The sequence below is a fragment of the Gadus morhua genome, chromosome 1, assembly GCF_902167405.1.
Source record: "Gadus morhua chromosome 1, gadMor3.0, whole genome shotgun sequence".
Taxonomy (NCBI): Eukaryota; Metazoa; Chordata; class Actinopteri; order Gadiformes; family Gadidae; genus Gadus; species Gadus morhua.
In genome coordinates this window covers 15612609-15635550 of record NC_044048.1, presented here as the reverse complement: position 1 = coordinate 15635550, position 22942 = coordinate 15612609, and the positions used below count along the sequence as shown (strand labels likewise).

Here is a 22942-nt window from a genome sequence, read left to right as displayed (position 1 = left end):
CACATGTTTCAGGTTCTGAGATAGTGGAACAACATGTCCTGACCATGCAGCACGATGCAGCTTATGTTATTTTATTCACCTCAATTTCTTCTCAGAGATGGCAGGATGTTAGGATGTCTCAGCTGTTGGTGGCTGATTATAGGATGACAGCTAATATGCTAATTACATATTCCACTTTTCTTTTAATATTGTTAAGTATACACAAACCAAATAAATGTTCTTACTTACTTTTACTTATTCTCCTCAATGGCCTTTACTAACCATTTTGTCTTATGCCAACTTGGAATTAAAACCTCAACCCATGAAGGCCGTCAATGGAAATAAAGAATTACATGTAGCAAATCCTTCTCTTATTATGTTTCTATCAAAGTCATCTAGCTGGAAATATGTGTACACCAATTGCATTGCCTGAAACAGTGCTGGCATCTATGAAGTCAGACGCCAGCCAGCTCATAGGAAAATCAGAGTTTCCTTGTTGGGCGAAGAGAGGATCTGTTTTGGATTGCGTTAGATTAGGCGGTCTGATATAGTTTGTGCTGGAGACTTTCGGGTGAGCAAGGGGACTGACTCTGTAACCTGTAGTAGCTCGAGGAGCGCATGTTTCTGGGGGTAACTCTGTGACTGGGTCTCGTCTAACACATGTAAGTGACTCCACCACTATGGAACTCTTATGCAATTGAAATTATGAATGAGTAAATGAAAACGGCACAGGCTGGGAAAAGGAAAGCTGCCTGAGTCCAGACAGCCAAAATGCATTTCCGTTTTTTTAAACTTGGAGAGCCAAATTTTTCCAAGTCCGTGCAGTATTTTCCATCACTCGAGAAACAGCTCAGTGAAGTAGGCTAGTCTGGGTTAGAGCTTTGCCCCCTGTAATAGTTTTCCAAGGCTAACATGTGTGATTGAGTAGTTGAATCCAAACAGTGGAACTTTGATATGGAAATGCTACACTGAAACGTGGCTCATGGAAATTCTATCGAGGACATTTTGGGGGCAAAAGTGTGCATGAATTAAAAAAATAGAAGAGTGGACTAAATCATTTGCCTGATATTAAATAAAAATGTATTTTCACGTTATTTATAGCAAGGAAGTTAATATAATTGTACACTTAACTTCCCAATTTATTAATGTTACTGGGACACAATTGACTTTGGAAAATTAGGACTTCTGAAGAAATTACTTTTGTAAAGTGCTACATAACCCTTTCACTTTAAAACATATGTATGTGATACTATTATTTTGGATGACAACCTAATTTACACAAAAAATCTGGGGCATTACTTAAAATGCAAATATGTAGATCATTCCCCTTAACCATTAACACTCATCACAGGATCTGTGCGGCCCTCGAAGCAATCATAACCCTTTATTGGCTGAGACAAGTCCTGGACCAATCCTATAGCATGTGTCGGTCTGCTGTTAAGACCTGAACCAGTCTGACATGTAAGGTAATTTATAACCCAGCCATAACATGCCTCAATGGATAATACGATACCGTTTCTAAAAAGCTTATTTATTTAGATCAAAGTTTCTTATAAAAATATAATAAAGTACATTATTTACAAACCCTTGATGAAAGATATATGCACGTAAACTGTTTCACATAGAAGGAGTTTCTTTCCCTCCACACAGATTGTAGATTTTTGAAACCATATAGATTGGATGGATATAAGTAGAGCTTGTGAGGCGGCGCGCAGCCCACCGCTGGCAGACTTTGCTTTGGAAAGCGCTGGTGTTGCCATTGTGTAATAAGGAATCCTGCTTCCTTCCTGCCACAACTAGAGATATGTGGAAAACATTTAGCTGCTTTTTCCAAACACTATGAACTCATATGTTCCATCAGTATGGAAACTGCATACCTCCATGCCGGATAAAACAACCTTGTTATGTAACCTGATTCAGATCGATATTCTGGAGTGTCTTGAGTTCAGTGGAAAGTTGCAGACTGACTAGCTCATGGAGTTTTCCCTCTTAGCAGCCACAGTGTGGAATAGTAACAAGGAGACAGGATCACTGTCTCTGGCTTCATTACACTCTGCCTGACCTGGCATTTCAATTCTAAGTCCACCTGTCCATATCCTCTACTTCAACAAGTGCCACAAACCAATAACCGCCATCAGATATATAAACACATCATAAAAACATTCCAATCTAGCGAGCTTCAGGTAAGATATACAGTTTCACATACAGCTTTGATCTGAACATCACAGGGAGATTTGATGTTCAGTGTGATGATGGATGTGTTGCCCTGGTGCTCATGCATCACAAGGGGTCCCACACAGTAGGCCAGGAAACACATCTGCACAGCTTCCTCAGCCCTGATGGGTGCTAGAACAACTCAAAGCATTCCTATCCTACTCGACTATAAATAGCCCTAGAAAAAGGGTGTGTGTGTTCGTTCTTTGCAATGTTTCTACGGGGTGCCTGGCATCACCAGGGTCCTGTGTTTACACAGGACTAAGAACAGTATATAGTAAACAATTAATCTTCCCTGAATAGTTGGGTAAGTACCATTTAATGTCAATACAAACTAAATGTAATGGTGACTAGGCCACTGCAAACGTAACACTGTGCTGCTATACTGTAGCACACACTGTATACTACAATGCATTATTTATTATTATATGCTAGGCTAATTATGCTATCATTAAGATCTATATTTTGCGACAAAACATCATTAATTCTTCTCTTTACCAAAGTGGTTATGACGCTCACAGCAGCCCCAGTTGACCTGTCACAAACTTCCCATAGCATCCATAGTATTGAGTTCTCTAGGAGAGGGTGTTGGCATGGTTACGCTGGCCGTACGGTTGTGTCCGTCCCACACGATTTCCATAGCGTCATTTGTCTTAGCCACTCAAGTCAATGAGCGTATGACATATTTTTGGTGTATTCTGTCGTGAATTAGAAAAAGACAGACACTCTCTCTTACAATGTGTTCCATTGGGAGGAGCATGTTAGGATATTTCCAGAATGGAAAAAACAATCTAGTAATGAATGTTGTGAGGTGCCAATAATAAGACGTAGCAATATGTATGCTTCCAGCCAGGATATTTAACGCAGGTCCCATCAGTGTGCTATACCCGTTTCCAGTTTTTTCTGAATCAAAACTCACTGACCTGTTCTCTCCACTGATTGGATTGTACATTTGGCCGTCGTCCAATCGGGCGCCCCGTAGAAGCCCAAAGAGGAGACCTTGAACGTCGGAGCCAAGAGGCGGATCTGTTTGTTCTGGGGTGGAATTTCAGCTTTATAAGACTGATTAAGTTTATGGGTTTCCATTAATGGTATAAACCTACGCACTAAGGCCATAACATAATAGTGAGTTTTGACACTGAAATACAGTTTGGTACAATTACAAGGGGTTTAAAAAAAAAGTCTGACTCAACTAATCCCAATTCATTCACAACATCCCGAATGGGCAATTCAAGAAGTCTTCATTTAATATGAAGTATGACAGTGATAAGTAATAAACAAATACATGATTTATCTTTTTGCATAGAACTAGTTAGTTTATAACCATCTCAAACGGCAGGGGAGAGTGTGTTGATTATGAGATGGCAAAGGGGGTCTGAAGATATTCTGCCACCAGGGACTCCCTCCACTGGCGAGAAAGGGGCTCAACATGTCGGGTATTAACTCAACGTATAGGATTCAACACATTATGGACACACTTATACACACACATATGGGCACGCACGGAGACCAAAAAAAGAAAACATAAGATTTTATTCATCATCATAACATTATCCACTCAGTTCTTCTTTTTTTTCTTTCATTTCTCGAGAGATAAGTTAATATAATTAAAACAAAAAAATGCTTAATCAAAAATAGTTATTTACAAGCACGATCACATTAATCATGGCTTAATAAAACACGTGTTAATTAACCTCCATTCATCATCCATTTACAATGTCCCTATAACAAAAATGTGTAATCATTATAAAGGTTGTGCAAAAAGTTGCAAATTAAATGGGTTTAAACTTTTATATTTATTCAAATATGCCCAATAAATCAGTACGGATGGCACCTAGTAGCTTATTTTTTCCTCCTGGTTTTCTACAGGTTACCATCATGAGCACAGTCACCATTTCATCATGATATCTGTAAAACGGTCCACAAACACACTTACACAAGGTGAAAAACAAGCAAAACCATTATAACCATTTGCTTCATTTGCGGCAAGTATAATTAATTCCTCAGAGGAAGATGAGAGAGGTCTCAGTAATTGAGAATGTGTACTAATTCTAAAGTGAAGATTTACTTAGCTAAGGTTTTTTGAATCCATCCCAATCATATATGACTCAGGACAATTCATGGGGGTTAGCTTTAGCTTTGGCCTTTAGGCCGTTTGGTCGTGGTCAATAGAACCAGACAAGAGGGCCGCTGGATTTAGCTTTGGGTCAGTGCATCGGAGTGAGTCATCATGCAGAGCTAAACCATGGCCAGTGTTAGCTTCTAGAAGTGGACACATAGGAGGTCAAGTATCCCTGCTTGTACATCTATAGCTCCCCCCCCTGTGTGTGTGTGTGTGTGTGTGTGTGAAAGAGAGGGAGAGAGGAAGAGCGAGCATGGCTTGTACACACCGCCAGTAAGGAGCCACGACGGGCCGCAGTGAACTTTTCTCTTGGCCGACCATGTTCCTTAAACACAAGACATGGGGCTGGTTTAACATCAGAGACCAGGGGTCACTCCAAGTAAACAACCACACCGCCTCCATCATGTTGAGGTTGAGTAGCAGGAAATGACGCACAAACAAGTACACAACGAACGCATCAACACGTTCCATGCTCAGTGAAAATGTTTCAGCGTATAATTATCAGTAGCCATTTATAGCGCATGGTTAAGGGATAGTGTGAATCGGGTCCTGAGAATATATGACCGGCTTGGGCTGAAATAAGCCTTCCCTCTTTATGGTTTCGCTTTAGATATGACTCTAAAAGATCCTTACAGCCCCCATAAACCCACCTGGCTACACCTCGGCAGAACGAGGGGAAGAGCTAGCCTCATGATTCACTCACATAACGCGTCTTTCTCATACATTTCCAACTAGGGTTTTTAATAATGCAGATTACGAGACGTCTGTCAGCATTTACCGCCCGATGCTTGTGTGTTAGTATTAGTAAGTTATTCTATTGACATCTTCCAGTGTACGGAGCTCTGTGGGTGTTGTACCACGATGAGGCCTATCCCATAGGCTATGCATCACACTCATGCAGCATAAAAACACCAGTGTCAACCACCAGTAAAAACACATCCAAAACAATCACGACTCACTTTCCCATTCAGCAACAACAACAACAACAACAAAAAAAAACATCCAAACAAATCGTTGATCTTCTTTTTCTTTCCTTGCGGATGTGCACCGGAGGGATCGGTTCAACCGGAGATAAACAATACATGAATGAATAAATTAATATTAATAAAGGGGGGGGGGGGGGGGATGCAGGGCTCCTCCTCCCCCTGGCCCTCCCCTGAAGCGCGGGCCGGGCCGCGTTGCTGCTCCCTCCCGGTGTAAACGAGCCCGGCGGGAGGCTGGCGGCAGGCGGGCGTTAGGGGGGCGTTAGGGGGAGGGGGGGGGGTGAGTGTGAGGGCGGGGCTCCTCCTCTAGGAGGTGAGCTTGGAGTAGCTGGGCGGAGAGAAGCGCCGCCGCAGGTACTTGAGGATGTAGAGCGGCAGGCAGCTCACCAGGGTGATGACCGTCACCTTCCACAGGAACGACACCGTGGCGATGAAATACACGTCTGGACAGAGGGGGGGGGGGGGGGGGGGTCACAAGGGGTCAGGGGTCACGATAAAGGTGGGATGTGTGAGAGACGCACAGAGCCGAACCATATATAGGGTATGATTAAGATCAATGTCCTACAAAAGAAGACAATAAAAAGAAAAAGGGAAAAGTATGATTTTTGATAAAACAATTAAAAATTCATGAACGTAACAGGATATGTTGTCCAACAATGTCTTAAAGAATCATCAAAATCAACAGAATTTAGCAATAGTATATTACAACATTAATACAGTAAATAAATGCTGCTTCGGACACTGCTATTCTTGGTAGTGCTAGGAATAGAATTATGGATAAAGCCTATTATGCTTTGAAAATAGGAAAATAAATAAACACTGGAAAATAAATAAATGCCTTGGATAAAATGTAACTAAAATTAGGTACAAGCTATTGTTCTAAATAAAGATGTTTTTAGACTAAATTTGACTTTTAAGACTGAAGCCTAAAAAAGTTACCCAAATAGGGCAACTTTTGACCACATTCCTCTCATGATTCTCAGTGGTCTAGATTGCAGGCTAAAACTGAACCTCCACACCCTACATAAAGGCCCAAAATAAAGCGTTGGAAAGGTTTGAAAAGCTCCATTTTAAGGATGTATGAATAATCTAAGCAAGCAGAAATGCAATTGACATTTTCCTTCACGCAGGCCAAGAAATAGAATATCCAAAAGCCTGAAAACAAAGATCAGAGAACATAAATAGCATGTTTACCTTTGACAAGTTTATAAAAAAAACCACTAACAAATCTGGATTGTATGTAATAGAATAAACAAAAGAACAAGTCTAGTTTGCATTGTTTGCAATGCGGTCGCAGAGGCAACAAGGATTTCCCCTGTAATATCACGCTATGCCAACATGTTCTCCGGAGCAGGGCCACGCGTCAGCATGTTCACCTTGGCTTTCCTGACAGCCCAACACAACAAGGACAATGGAAGCTCCCCGCAATTATTATTACACACTGCGTTATTCCAAGGTTAGGAAGCTCTGGACACGAGTAATCCCCCAAGACGGATATGTTTAGAATCAGCAGATCGTTTTTTTCGGTGTCCACAAGCAAATGTCTAAATAATCAACCGTCAAACCGGCTTGCGTAGAACATCTGTGAATAATTGCAGTGGTTTCCAACCGTTCTGGGCCTGTGATCCCGAGTTAAGGTCAGCCCCAACTTGCGGGAAAGAAGCATGTAGGTATTTGACAATACATTTTAGATCAATAAATATGATTAACACTTTTGAAAGGTCTGGGAGACACCCATTGTTTTTTCTCTTTGAACATTGCGACACGCTGATTAACAGCAGCCGTTTCGCTCTTGGACACAAAGCATTCAGTTGTTTGTTACAGATAGGGTGTGTACCAGACCTTTCAAAACTGTTTTGAAAGATCTTATTGTTTTTTATTGATAAGAAATGTAGCGTCAAACACCTGGATGCTTCTCGACCGCGGCCGCATATGCGACTCCAAAGTGTTGGGAAACTGAATGAATGTGTTCAATCTGTGTGTATTGATGTGCTCTCTCACCGATGTAGTCGTGGAGAAAGACGAGCGAGGCCACATAGCAGGACAGACTCAGCAGCTCGGCCACCATCATCAGCCAGTGCCAGGTCTGGACGGTTAGAGCCACCATGAGCAGCTCCGTGAGGATGAGCGAGGTGAAGGAGATGGCCACGATGTGGACGAACTCAGACTCAAACAGCAGCATGGCGCCGTACATTATTATGCTGCCTGCGGGAACAGGGACGAGTCACATGACATGACGATACCTCAAAACATGACATAAGGGTCCTTCCTTTACTCCGATTACTCGGAACAGTCTGTTCCCATTTAAGACGGATGGAATTGAAATTAAAAAATGAGTAGGCCTGAAATGCTGAAAGAATGGCAGGATAATGTGGAGTGTCAAGATTGTTAGGCTGTTGGAGCCCCAATGTCTTTGTAAGATTCCCACCCTCTTCTTGCTCATAAGTGACATGCATCAAAATTCTCTGCAAGTCTCTTTGGATAAAAGCGTGACAAAAGAGTAAACTAGACACCTGTAAGCAATGAATGGTTGGCTTTTTAAACATTATCCTTTCTGCAATTTTTACTCCACATAAGGCAGGCAAATTAGGAGCAGCATTGAAACACAAACACCGTACCTTGGTAGATGCTTATTAGCACCCATATTAGGAATGTTTTGAAGGAAAGCGGTCGGCCCTGTGAAGACAAAAACAAGTCAATAAACGATAAGAGCAATATAATATATTTGGAATAATGTGAGGATCAAGTGAGGATCCCTCCGTAGGAGTAGGGTTAGGGTTGGAGAACAGCCAATAAATGCTCAACGTAGTTGGCATACAGTACCAGTGTTGTTAAGAAATGCATTTAAGACAGGTCACCTAGCCACAGGCAAACATCTCCTCAATGTACTAAAAGGCTTCCTATTTTTCTGAAACATCCATGTTAAGTCTGTTCCAGGAATAAGTACAATGAATCAAGGAAAGCTTGTGAAAAGCTTGTGTGTTGGATGCATCTGTTTTTTGGACAACAAATCGGCTTTTGTGTGGCACAAAAGTTAAGCATTACATCTACAAGTTTCTAGACAGACAATCTTCTGAGGAATGTTTGGCAGATGCATGGACATAGTCTCTTGATCTCTTCTGGATTATTTCACTGAATGTTGTCAACAAGAGAACCATTAAACGATGCTGCCCATGTCCGTGAAAATCGTAGAATACAATGCTTTGTAAAGGACCAAACATCCAACCACACAGTGTGCCATCACACACCTTCAGCAGATCTTTGTATAACTCCGGGTAGAGCATGGCCACCTCAGACTTCACATCCTTGTCCAACACCAGGGAGAACACGGGGAACATGGTGTAGATGGTGGAGTAGCTGCAACACAAAAGCCGTGGTCAGTCAGGGCGGCCGTATTGTATTTGTATTGCATTGTGCTAGTATTGCGTTCTCCCCCTGCACAAAAATATCCTTCTACCATCGGGATCAGTTCAACCTAAAAGTGCATTTCTGTCGATGACATAACGTAACCCCCGAACCCCACCCCCGATTCTTATGACATGAAGCTGGACAGGGCTTGAGGCACAGAGAGAATGTCAAGTGAAACAAAGCGAGCAGATGCCCAAGGGAGACGTCACGCTTAGTTAAAGTATTTAGCTCACCCGACGATTAGGAATCCTTGGTAGAGCGGGACAGAGGCAAAGTAGAACACAGACGAGAAGACGGCCTGCGAGCAGAGAGCACAACGTTGTCTTTGAGCTATTAAGTGTGAGTCATCATTTACTCGCTTTTCATATTTAACGCATGAGGGCATTTGGAGAGGACCCGGGCCTAGAACATACCAAAACACAAGTCAACAACAAACTGTGGTAAAAGAGGATAGCAGCATGTCCAGTATCTAAGCGAGAAAAACATTCACGCCCAAATAACTACAATGAGGAAATAAATAATTCACACCACTCACTACTAAAAGAGGTCTTAATGCCAATGATGTTGAAAGACCCCCCAGGGCTGCAACCATTGCCGTTTCGGCATTAATAACTCTTTCACTTAAGACCCATTCTATCAAACATGTGGATGGGGATATGAATATTTAACATTGAATATTGACGCAGCCAGACAGATTCTCCAGCCAGGTGTGCCCAGGACTGAGACGTGTCAGTAGTTTGTTGTGGTTTGTCTCGACGTGACAGACAGGAGCCATGTGGTGCAGGAGGAGGGGGGCCTTGTGAGGTCTCAAGAAGGCCGAGCGGGTCAAGTGAGTCACAGGCTGTCCCACAGCGGTGGTGGTTGTGGTGGTGGTGGTGGTGGTGCAGGGGGGGGGGGGGGGGGGGCTGGACCAGGACCTTGGATGTAGCTGTTGGAGTGGGAACTGGGCAGAAAGGCCACCACGGTGCCCACTTGGTCTGACTCATCCAGGACCGCGCCCTTTTGATGGTCAGACCTTTGAACGGAGCCGTAGCGAGCTTGACCACTGGACCTTGCCGATCATCCGTGACCTTAAGAGTCTGCTTTGGTTTTGTCTCGTTGGCTAAAACGTCTGAAGCGCAAGATCTTTTTTTAACATGAAATTGATTTTTCACTTCCTTTTTTGGGGTAGCTAGAATCCTCTTGACCGTTTTTGTAACTCTCGACTCACATGAGCCAACGAAGTTGATACACTGAAAACGAACACACCTGAATGATACACCTGATTCCGGTCACTAGGGGCGTCAAACCCAGTGGTTGCCTAGTGCAAATCAATAAGCTGTCAGGTGACGACCCTCACAAATAAAATGCAAAACAAACCATTAAAGGTGACATATCATACCACCAGGTGTGAGTGCGATTAACTGCTACAAGCCGTTTTGAAAATCTGCCCCTTCTGACATCACAAGTGGACGTGTCCACCTAGATGTGTGCTGGATAGATCAGTCTACCAGCCTACCCAGTGGACTGTAGCAAACGTTGCTCATCTATCTGTCATACATTTGGGTGGACCCACTTGTGATGTCAGAAGAGGCAGATCTTCAAACGGCTTGTAATGATTAATCAAACCCACACCTGGTGGTCTAAGATGTCCCTTCTAATGATACCCACAGTGGTTATGTGTCAGGAGTAGGGCCTACCTGCATGGTGCTGATGCAGAGGCTCCTGTGGATCACAAACTGGCTGAGGGCGGCTGACCTCTTGTAGCTGTTGCGGCCGTGGACCATGAGCAGCCGGCCCAGGTGCTTGAACTGAGTCACGGAGAAGTCTGCAGCCAGCGAGGCCTGCTTACCTTCCTGTCGTTGACAACACAAGGGGGGGGGTGGTGTTTGAAGGTCAGCAAAGGCATTACCGGGGGTTACGTTGGAGCACATGAGACAATATTAGAATGAATGTGTTGGGAAGCAAAAAAGTTTCTCTATCATTACCCGTTCTATCATCCTAAGCTCAGTGCCATTCCCTATCCCCTCCGTTTCCCATCTCTCGTCACATAGTCAAAAGTAAAAAGACAGGAATGCTCGGAGTTGTCAGCCCTCCCTTGACATGTGACAGCCAATATTGGCAGGAAGGACCACAGGGGGTGCGGCGGCAGGGAGATGGCCGCGGCATTGTGTTGACGAGAGGGACAGATTCTTACTTTTCCCTCCACTCCCACGCCACAGTCGGCTTCCTGGATCATGCTGACATCGTTTCCTCCGTCCCCTGAAAGACAACAACAGCCGTCGAAGTGTCAGGATTCACATCTATGACTCACCGCTGCGTGTGGGTACGTGATGTCTGTGCATGTGTGATCTCCGTACGTGTGTGGGTGTATGTGTGCATGTGTGCGTGTGTGATATGTGTCTGTGAGATTGGTTTATTTTGTGTGTGTGTGTGATCTCCGTTTGTGGGTGTGTGTCTGTAATCCTGGGAAACCGATAGCTTATCTGGAAGCACACATTGCTTTGTTGGATCAATTGTGCAGTTGGACGGCCGCAGCAGGGCGTGGGGGCGGGGAGACTCACCCACGGCACAGGTGAGCTTGCCGGTGCGTTCCTGCAGCAGCCGGACGATCTGGGCCTTCTGCGTGGGGGCACAGCGGCAGCACACCACCGCGGGGCTCTGGCACGCCAGCTCCATGAACTCATACTCGTAGTACTTCAGACACACCTGGAGGATCACGCATCGACACACACACATACAGAACATTATATGTAATTCTTATTTTGATTAAAAAAATAAATGATGTCCTGCTTTGTGCTGTTTATCTGTATTTAATGTGCATTGTCTGTGTTTGTCCTGGCCAGTGTCTGTCTGCCTGTCTGTCACACTTACCTCTAGTGAGTCCCCTGATATCACCAGAGCACAATCGTGTTTCCTTCTGAAGGAGTTAAGCTCCAGGTGGGCTTCCCCTCGTGTTGTGACCTAGCGTACACACACACACACACACACACACACACACACACACACACACACACACACACACACACACACACACACACACACACACACACACACACACACACACACACACACACACAAAATAATGACAGTCATTCTAGGGACATCAAATATACAACAAAAACAGGATAAATATGTAGACACATTCTATCTGCAGCCCAGCAGTTGATATTATACAGTATATTAATTATCTAATTAATTATCTAATTAACTATCCCCCCCATGTTGAAAATAAACATGTTTTGAAATTGACTGTTTTGTTACAGACATCGCAAAAAAAGTGTGTACAAAATAACTGTGCTATCACAATATCGGGCTGATCTTGTATATTGTCTGTCAACAAGTGGTCTTGCTAGCAACACCCTTTGACCAGCGGTAACCCAGAGTACGTCAATCCAGCCCACGGCCCCGGTGTCGTCCAGGAAGCCAACCCAGATGTAAGCACTGGAGTCCCCCCCTCCCCCCCCCCCATCTCCCATCCACTGGGAGAGAGGGGGAGGGGAGGGGGGGGGGGGGGGGGGCTTTCTTTTTTTGAAACCTCTGCCAACCATTGTTGTGCACTTCCACTGACCCACTGTTGTACGCAAGCCTACCTCCTTCTCCCTCCTCTCCCCCTGGCAGCCACCCAGAGGGGAAGGCGTGTGGGGGCAAAACCTGAAAAACAGATGAGGAAGCGCCGGGCCTCCTCTGGGAGTGGCCGGCCGGGAGTTCTCCTGCCTTGAGGTCCGGGCGCTAGACCTGGGTTTTGTTGTGCTTGACAGGCAAGGGGATTTATTTGGTCTGGGCCGGGATTGTCCAAGGTGAGAGCTGGGGAGGGGTGTGTGGTTGGGTGATGTATAGTGGCTGGTCCACGGGCGCTAGGCCAACAACCCTAGCCTAACCCTAGCCCTTCCATAACCCTCCAGTTAACCTAGCCTTACCCCAACCTACCCCTAGCTTAACCCTAGTCTTACCCTACCCCTAACCCTGGCCCTACCCTAATCCTTACCATAGCCTAACCCAGGCTTATTCAACTAGCGGCCCGTGGGCCAAATGCGGCCCCTCTTAATTTTTTTCTGGCCCGCAAGAGGTTGCATGCAAAAAATAAATAAAATAAAGGAGAAACATAGTTGCATGCAAATCAGGTTTCTGTGTGTAGCCGGTGATACTAGCCCAGGGGTTTTTCTAGAAAAAATTCACAAGGGGGCGCGGTTGAGTCTTCCAGTAACGCCCTGGATCCCTCGCCGACGATTGCTCCTTCAATGGAGCCTTCAATCGCTCCTTCAATGGAGCCGATCTCGCTTCCGCCATCTCTCTTAGGTTCCTGACAGTAAAACGACGTGATCTTCTTCTGCCCCAGGCAATCCTTGCTTTTCTTCACCCCGCGGCACGACATTTTAAAAAACTAAGTCACCAAACGCTATATTTTCTTTCTTCTCAGACACTCTCAGATTCACTGAACTGATAAATTTGGTTCGGGAGAAGAGATAAAAGCCCGCCTACACTGTAAACTGATTGGTTGACTTACCGATCCAGGCCAATCAGGAGGCGCCTGAGGCTCACGTGCACACTGCCTCATGCACAGTTTCTAGATCCCTCTCTGTTGTGCTGCGCGCTCGCTACACAGATGCAAACGCGGTTAGGAGCACGTCTGTCTCCTGTGCCCGGTCTTGCTCGCTCGCTCTCCATTCCGGGAGATTTTAAGTAATTTAAAATTTTCGACAAGGAGGCGCTGGGTTGAAACAAGGAGGCGCAGCGCCCCTCTTTCCCGGTTTAGATTAACCCCTGCTAGCCAGTATCAGTACCCCACAATCAGGAAACGCACGCACGCACGCACGCACGCACGCACGCACGCACGCACGCACGCACGAGGAAGAGAGGGTCCCTCTCTTGTGTACTCACGGCTCTGAAGATGTGTATGTCCTGGTTGCGCGTGACCAGGTGGGCGTTCTTGGCGGTGCAGGTGGCCGTCTCCATCTTGTCTCCCGTGAGCATCCACACCTGAACAGGTCAAAGACGCAGGGGGAGGTTGGAGTGGTTGGGTTTTGAAATGACACATTTCATCTAATTACCGTAAGGATAGATTTTGGTTTCTTCAATGTGAGCAACTTCAATATGAACTTATCTTTACTACACTTTCTAAAAACCACTATTCAGCCATTACTCATTCGGCTGATATTTATTAAAGGTCCCATGACATGCTATTTTATGTATTCTTTAATATAGGTATTAGTGGGCAACTAACACAGTATTCAAAGACGTTCCTGAAATTCAGCCGTGGTGCAGAGTTACAGCCACTCCGAGCCAGTCGCACATTGAGCTTCCCCCAAATGCGCTGTTTCGGTGGGCTTGTCAAGGAGGAGGGTGGGGGTGTGGCCCTGAGCAGCTTGCAGCCAGGGACGGTACCATGCGCTCTGTTTACAGTGGATGTATCGCAATGGCGAGGCGCACACAGCCTTTAGCCGTGTTCTGTAAATATTCTAGAACACACGGGAGTCCTGGAGCTCTATATCTAAATATTATCATATAGCCTACACAGATATCTATATCATATAATATAGGCCTATATTATCACGGCCAAAAGCTGTGTTAGCCGATATTATGAATCTCAAACGACCGCGTTGGGTTCTCCGACGTTCCTGGTTCTTCAACGTCCACATCAATGTGAATACACACACTGTGACGCAAGTGTTTCTTGTCGGTTCTTTTGTCTTGTATTTCCACAACGAGACTGTCGTGGGGGTTATCTGAGCCATGGTTGAGAAGGAATTGGGGGAAAGGAACTTTGGTTTGACTCGCTGAAGTACATGAACTGCGACATGCCGCCGGTTGCCGCGAGGCACCATCGCCCGGCAGCGGGCAGCCGGCAGCAGGCAGCGCGCAGTTCCGTCGACTTCAGGTTGATGTGAAAGTGGAAGAACCAGAGACGTCGCAGAACCCGACAAAGTCGTTTGTGATTCATAATATCGTCTGGAGGCGCACACAATATGTTATATGATATAGATATCTATGTATTATATGATATTATTTAGATATAGAGCTCCAGGACTGTAACGCAAGTGTTGTACACTTCCTTGTTATTTGGATAACCGTTCTGCTGTTGGTGTTATGGCGCATAACACGTCGGACTCTCGTCTCTGGTATTTCTACAACGAGACTCGTATTGGGGGTTATCTTAGCCAAAGTTGAGAATGAATTGGGGGGAAGGAACTTTGGCTTTGACTCCCTCAAGAACATGAACCACGACATGGAGGAGAAAGGGATTGTTGGCGGCGAATGTCTCCCGCTTGAGCCCCGCTGAGGGACCACCGCCGGAGGCGGAGGTGCCTTAGCGCTGCCCGGCAAAGATCCCTTTCTCCTCCTTGTCGTGGTTCATGTTCTTGACTTGAGGGAGTCGAGGCCAAAGTTCTTTCCCCCAATTCATTCTCAACCTTGGCTGAGATAACCCCCAATACGAGTCTCGTTGTAGAAATACCAGAGACGAGAGTCCGACGTGTTATGCGCCATCACACCAACAGCAGAACGGTTATCCAAATAACAAGGAAGTGTAGGCTACAACACTTGCATTACAGTCCTGGAGCTCTATATCTAAATAATATCATATAATACATAGATATCTATAATCTACATCATATAACATATTGTGTGCGCCTCCAGACGATATTATGAATCACAAACGACTTTGTCGGGTTCTGCGTCGTCTCTGGTTCTTCCACTTTCACATCAACCTGAAGCCGACTGAACCGTGCGCTGCATGCTGCCGGCTGCCCGCTGCCGGGCGATGGTGCCTCGCGGCAACCGGCGGCATGTCGCAGTTCATGTACTTCAGCGAGTCAAACCAAAGTTCCTTTCCCCCAATTCCTTCTCAACCATGGCTCAGATAACCCCCACGACAGTCTCGTTGTGGAAATACAAGACACGTCAAAGAACCGACAAGAAACACTTGCGTTACAGTGTGTGTATTCACAAACACACACACACATGTGGCGCTCGCACGGTCGAGTCTCATTGGCGGGCCAACGTCTCTGGGCGGGCCAGGCAGAGTAAGGGGAGGAGCTGAGATTCCTCATGACGTCATGAGCACAGACATTCCAAATCAGCGCGCTTGAGCCTCCGTTTTTCAAAGGCGAGCAGTACAGCTAGTGTTCGTTTTACACCAAACGCAAGTTTTAGCCACTGGGGGACCATAGGCAGGCTAGGGGAACTCATATTTATGTTAGAAAACCTCACAAAGTGAGATTTTCATGTCATGGGACCTTTAAGGTATTTTGCATTGGATTCAACCCACACCTTTCAGATTTGGGGTTGACCACCCTATCCATTACACCTATTTGCCTTTCGCACATGAACTCTGGAGAATCATGTCCGGAGAGGATCCGGAGTCGCCCTTTCACACATGCAACACACAACCTGGGATAAGCGGCATCAGACGTGTTTACACATATTGGAGATGCTCCATATACTTTAGGCGAGGGCTGGTTCCTGGGTGGAGCATGTAGGAGGAAGGGCCACACAAAAAAGGTATGCAGCGGTGTGACGCATTGTGCTGTTTACAACACATCAAAGAATGGCGGTGAGGCTACACATACTTTAACGCACTCTTTTATCGGTGATGTACAATACTGCATTCATTTAGACGCATCCGCAATATCAACAGATGGAAAGCAGAGGTTGAAAGGCAAGTTGGGACGTAAAGAAACGAAGCAGCTACACTCCGTGCCCATGGTTTCGCGCCAGTCCCATGATAGAAACATCATCAACACATGAGGGGTTGATTCTGACATTTGCGTTCACACATAAACCCCCACATACAGAATAATCGGCTTGCGGTGCATGTGTGAAAGGCCTACTACACTACACATTTTCTAGCAGTAGAATATATACTACACCACATACTAGCGTGCTGTCTCGTCATCCAACCCTAGGGAGCTGTGTATCCCTAGGTAGCTGTATATCTGTATAGCCCTAGGGTGCTGTCTTTCCTTAGGGTGCTGTCTATCTGTCCAGCCCTAGCGTGCTCTGTAACCCTAGGGTGCTGTCTATCTGTCTAACCTAGGGTGCTGTGTGACCCATCAAACTGTTTAGTCCTAGGTTGCTATAAACCCTAGAGTGCTTCCTAACTTCTTAGCCCTAGGGTGCCTACCTTGATGCCTGCGTTGCGGAGGATCTCCAGGGTGGGCCTGACGTCGGTCTGGAGCTGATCCTCCACGCCTGTCAGACACAGCAGCTCCATCTCCATCTCCAGGCTCTCGATCACCGTGGCAACCTTCAGGGAGCGGTCGTGGACGCTGAGTTTGGCCTGGACGTACCGCGCCTAGAGGGCAGGGTGAGCAACATATGCACGCATGAAGGAAGCTATCAAGAAAAAAGCCATCCTGTTCTATTTATTTATTTGTGAAATTGCTGCATCGCAAGCATGTTAAACGAATCAATTGTGGACCAGATGATTAAAAGCATGTTTCTCCCGTTGGAAAGAGGAAACAGAGATTGTCACCCCAATGTTACTGATGGCTCCCATTTCTAATGATCAAGTTACCATGGTTTCGGGTGGCCGCACAAATACTATGAGCCATTGAAATGTCTTCTGGTGATTTTAGAAGTGAGATAAGGCTAAAACAATCCGCATGACTCATGCAGGAACCCAAACTCTCTGTGAGTCATTGGCTAAGTGACTCACTGCTGCCCACATGCTTGGCTCTGTTTGTCTAAACTCTCACACGTTCACACTCCCCCATTCACACAGACGGGGCTCTGCAGGAGACCAGGGGGATGGGGTGAAAGGGCTGCTCTGCACCCTGCATCAGTAAGGGCCCATGCTTGAATGGGCCCTTGGGGAATTGGGGACGGGTATGCAATATCAATAGCAAAAGAGGGATGAATGCGTGTGTGTGTCTGTGCATGGGCAGTTGCGTGCATGTTTGTATGTTTGTGTGAAGAAGGGCTATTAGGAGCTTTCTCTTTTAATAAGAAAAATATGTATTTTTTTATGTTATTAAAAAAATATATACTACTACTACTACTACTACTACTACTACTACTACTAATAATAATAATAATGAAAACATAAAAAAGGTTTATATACTTACACTAATACATAATACTAATGATCTTGAGTTACGTAAAAGGGTTCTGGCCAACAGCCACCTACAGACTGCAGCTCCGATAATGACTTCAGCAAGACTCAATTATCCCTCAAGGCCAAACAAACAACAGACAGAGGCAGCCGGAGAGGAGAAGCCAAGACTGTGCTTTACATAAGGACCCCACTGTGAGCGGTGAGCGGCCCACGTCGGACCCCCAAGGACCCTCACCTCAAAGTCCTGGTACTGCTCCTCCGTGAGAGACTTCTTGGAGACCACCAGGACCCGCAGGCCTTCCCGGGCCATGTTTCCACACTGTTAATATACAAACAGCCCCGCAGGAAATCATCCGTCAAAGTTTTAGCAATTCGTCGCCCACATTTCGCCTCGTATTTTATTGCTTGTTATGCTGGGAGACACAGAAACAAATGACGCTCTGGACTATTCGTGTAAGAAGTGACTCAACTAAATACGGCAACAGTAGCGGCTATATATTATCGAAATACCCACACAAAAAAGGATAGTGTTAATGTTCATACATTTGATTAAAAATAAAACAACCAATATGCACCTCCTCTTCCAGCCAATCGTTGTACTGAACGATCCCGGCCATCACTGCGTCCGCTCCCTTCATGTAGAACGTGATCTCTCCCGTCGACTCATCCTAAAACCAACAACACACTCCACACATTAAATGCATAGGCCATGTAAAGGGACCAAAACCAACGCCAGTTTAATCTATATGTTTATTGTTTTTTCGCCATGTTTTTTCACGGTAAGGAGAGGTGTGCGGTCACGGGACTGGGAGAAGCAGTGCTTATTGAGGTATGCCCATGGGATGTAAAGCGGTTCGAAAACACAAGGAAGCCAAGTTACAATCCCAGGCTTCCTGCTTTTTGAGCAGTCTAGCTACGCCAACGAATAATAAAGTGAGTCATCAGAGTTCACCACAAGTTGAGCTCTTTCTCAGATCACTCTTTGAAAGGCATTTGTTTTGCTTCCTAATTTGTACAAACATGAAACGATATCAAAGTATTTTCTATGAACAGATGAGGGATTCCCAGATGAGGGATTCTGCAAATGAGTCAATTATATAACTTATATTTGTAATAAAACCAAATAAACCCTAGCCCTCAGTCATATGATTCATAGGTATTCGATTACTTCTATCTATAATAAAACAAAATAATTGTAGGACCACCACCGCCAACACTATTAATTAACATTAATAATACAACTGACCTCTACCACCTAAACTATAAATTAACATTGATAATACAACTGAACCTCACTACCTAAAGTTTAAATTAACATTGATAATACAACTGAACCTCACTACCTAAAGTTTAAATTAACATTGATAATACAACTGACCCCTACCACCTAAACTATTAATTAACATTGATAACAAAAAAGATCCCTACCACCTTAACGATTAATTAACATTGATAACAAAAAATAACCCCTACCACCTAAACGATTAATATTGATCAAACTGTAGACCACCATACTTACACTATTTGTCAACAATGATAATATAATAAAATAATATATACACCCCCTGGTTACACCAGGCCTTACCCGAACAATGATTCCCATCCTCTTGCTCTCATAGGTGAAAGGGAAAATCTGGAGGATGGTGAAGTTCAGTATTTGGCCACTAGGGGTCCGCAGTTGCATGGATGATTGGTCCCTTCCCACCAGAGTCAGGCCCACACTCTCTGTCCACTGCACCAAAGACACCTGAAAAAAAGATGATGCGAGGGGAAAACATCAACCAATAATATTGACGAAAAAATGAATGCAAAAGAAAGCTGTTTTGGTACTTTCCAACAGGGAAAACCATTAAAGTGCTTGCCACAATTACATTGGAGGACTTTAAAAGCACCATTCATGCCCATAAAGATGTCTATCATAATATTGATTAACCAACTATTTTTTAATGGTAAAAACCCTGCTCCGCCATCATGTCCATGAGATTCATCAGCACATGAATCGAATTAGCTACAACAATACTGAAGGACACTTAAGTGTGATTGATTGGTTAAGAGCACGAAGACCATCCAGGCCGTGATCAGTAGCCTAAGCATTTTCAGCACTCTAGACTATTGACCAAAGAAAGAGAAAAAAAAAGAAAACATCACATTTTTGGTCCAAACATTGTTTGCGTTGCTAGGTCCTTCAGGAAGGACCACAGATAACATCCATTAATGAATTGTAAGTGGGGGGCGGGGGGAAGGGGTGCTGAGAGAGAGAGAGAGAGAGAGAGAGAGAGAGAGAGAGAGAGAGAGAGAGAGAGAGAGAGAGAGAGAGAGAGAGAGAGAGAGAGAGAGAGAGAGAGAGAGAGAGAGAGAGAGAGAGAGAGAGAGAGAGAGAGAGAGAGAGAGAGAGAGAGCACTCGCTTTTTAGATGGAGGAGGAAAAGGGGAGAAAGATGACAGAGTTCCAATATGTTCCAGACCGGAGATTACAACCCACGATCCCACAGCCAATCCATCACAGCTCCTCTGACGAGAGTCCGGTGACCGATGGCGTAAAAAGGGGAGGCTAAAAACGGAAGCCGGTGATCCAGCAACCGTTCCAGGAGGAACCCCTCTCTGTGGTTCTGGAAACAAAGAGGAAGAACCGCACTGGGTCGTGCTTAAGCCCCCGTGGTCGTTGGAGCTCTAACCAGACGAGGGCCTCAGCGTCCTTCGTCAGGAGCGGGGATGTGCACAGACTCTTGTGTCTTAGTCACAGTCTGGAGATATTCACTGTGGAGGAATGCCATGAGGCAGCATTCACCACAGCAGCCCTGTGCAGCCGCTCTCTGGAATCACTTGCCCTGGCTTCTGGGCTCAAGATGGGTGGCTTGACTCAGACATCATTCTAAGTAGGATTTCAAGGCAGATGATTCATATGTCAACAAATGGTCTTTGAATCACCCTTGATCTACATGATAAAGTGATTTGGGCGTAATTTAGCTTGAGCGGCATAAAATCGATTCCAACTTTGGACCTGTACGTCAACACAGCTTTATTTCCATCGTGAATATCATTAGTTTAGCGAATTTATTGGTTTCCACGGTTTCCCAGTAATCGTATAAAAATATAAAACACCAACGGAAAAGTCATAGACATAGAATAAAAAAAACACAATTTGAGCAACTGCCAAAAGCCTTGCGCCCACAGTCGAAATGGTCCGTGTCTATAATAGGACTTCCTGAAAGGCCCCAGGAATGATAACCAATCACAGCTTTGACATTAAGCATGGTGAAATTCGATACACATTAATTGCATGGTCTAGCCTTCGCACAATTGAACATTCGGCTACAAAAATAACATTGGCACACAATAACCCAGGGGTTTCTGTGGCTCATTACTGCACTACACTTCATATAACCTTATCCAGCATAGCATAGTGTGAGTAAATGTAAATGACCCTGCTAAATCAATATCTTTGTGAACAATGTAGTACACAGATTCCATAGATCATCGGAAAGGAGTAACAGCCGATGAATGCATTCAGATATTTTTGCTCGAGGAGGAATTTTCAAATAGGGGGAAATGGCCGGAGCGCAGTGCAGTGGGCTGAGGAACACATTAAGGAAATCCGTATTTACACCGCAGGAAATGGACCCTGTTGAATTCCACAATCTTCTTCCTGAACTTCAAAGGATTCCTACTGATCAAGGACATAAATGTGGAAGACAATCCTCCTCCTTCAGGTTCCTACAACCTAGACGCAGCCTATAGAGTCCACGCCAACTCCACCTTAAAGATGAACTGAACTGAAATTTGAAGTTTAGTTGATACAACAGATGTATTGTCTGCCTTCTCATTGGTACAATAACTAAAAATGGCTGAACTTGCTAAAAGGGATTAAATTGTACGGTGAAAGGGGTGAAAGTGTTACAGGGCGCCGCCGTGTTGGAGTTCAACAATCAGCTACGTCACTGGCATGGTAACCTACTCCTACTCTGTGGCTCTAGCAGCCATAGCAGGTAATAAGTCAGGCTCTGAGGCTTGCTGAAATGGCTACGGAAAAGCAAACAACCAGGTCTACAGGAGGGTCATCTTATTGCATTGCCCCTGGCTGCAGAAATGAATTGTATAGGGCCAAGGCAGCTGGGGTAATCGTACATTTCCACAGGCTACCTTTGAATAGGAAACCAGCCCTCAGTACCTTGCTGGCAGCCTTAAAACTGACTAACCCTCTGATAGCCCCTGTCATGTCAATCTCCACAAGCTAGCACGCCGACCATAAAGTGTATCAACGATTACTCCGACGATATCACAGATCTATGTTTCCAAGCTGCAAATTAAACTACGGCGGGTCTGTAAACAGAAGTTCGACAAATGTCCCTTTCTACTCACCCTGATGTTCGCCGTCTAGCGGATTTTTGATGCAGAGGGAGTTCAACTCAAAGAAGTAGTTTCATAGTAAGATGTATCTGTGCAATATCCATCTGTGCAATATCCATCAATATCCACCAGAGAGTCAACCTCCAACCTCCACCTAAAGTAAACGTGACACTCGTGAATCCGCCTCGCATCTATGCTCATCCGCGGGTGTATCTCCCAAAGTGCATCTAACATGTCTTTTTTTTGTGAAACCATGTCTTTAATAACCATGATATTAGGCAGATAATAAACCATGTTCTTTAATAGGTCCATGGACCCAGAGTGGTTTAAAATAAAACCGGACCTATGCGGTTTCGTGTTAGGATTCGTGTGGACGCCTGAAGCGACGAGTTTCGTTGAAAGTTGCAGGTTTTTTTTTGTATTATTTTTGTAGCTTTAAATACAGCCCCTTGGTCAATTTAATTACTAACTGTACATTAAAAAGTATTGCTACTCAATTTAAAAGGTTAAACAACTACTATCTCCTGCTCGACTTGAATGTTTTTATACAGCGCGCAGGCTGGATGCGCGCAGGCTGGATGCGCGCAGGCTGGATGCGCGCAGGCTGGATGCGCGCAGGCTTGATGCGCTCCACCTTTTTTTTGTGGAGAACCAGCACCTTGAATATGTAGGTACTACAAGGTTTGTACAACTCGTTGCGTTTCCGCAATGAGTCCGTCTTTACGGAGGAATTACTGAAACACATCAAAGAAAACCGGATGGGAAATGATCGTTTTCGGCTTATTACTTGGTTGCTATTTATGGGGCGCTCCAGTGTCTCCGCTCGGACGTCCCTTCGAGAGAGCATGGCCACTTC

The 22942-nt window shown here is 45.1% G+C and overlaps 1 protein-coding gene across 1 annotated transcript in view; it reads right to left on the bottom strand.

Annotated features, from left to right (window-relative positions):
• Nucleotides 1-3707: 3707 nt before the first annotated feature.
• atp9a (ATPase phospholipid transporting 9A) overlaps nt 3708-22942 on the bottom strand; it is a 31876-nt gene continuing 12641 nt past the window's right edge. Inside the window, exons 15-28 of the mRNA XM_030357588.1 lie at nt 19326-19487; nt 18316-18408; nt 17976-18059; nt 16808-16978; nt 13567-13665; nt 11560-11649; nt 11250-11394; nt 10883-10947; nt 10386-10541; nt 8940-9004; nt 8547-8655; nt 7917-7974; nt 7300-7503; nt 3708-5741 (exon numbers count right to left, since the gene is read on the bottom strand). Of these exons, the coding sequence (XP_030213448.1) occupies nt 5605-5741; nt 7300-7503; nt 7917-7974; nt 8547-8655; nt 8940-9004; nt 10386-10541; nt 10883-10947; nt 11250-11394; nt 11560-11649; nt 13567-13665; nt 16808-16978; nt 17976-18059; nt 18316-18408; nt 19326-19487 (1638 nt within the window). The 3' untranslated portion in view covers nt 3708-5604. The remainder of the gene's footprint in view (nt 5742-7299; nt 7504-7916; nt 7975-8546; nt 8656-8939; nt 9005-10385; nt 10542-10882; nt 10948-11249; nt 11395-11559; nt 11650-13566; nt 13666-16807; nt 16979-17975; nt 18060-18315; nt 18409-19325; nt 19488-22942) is intronic.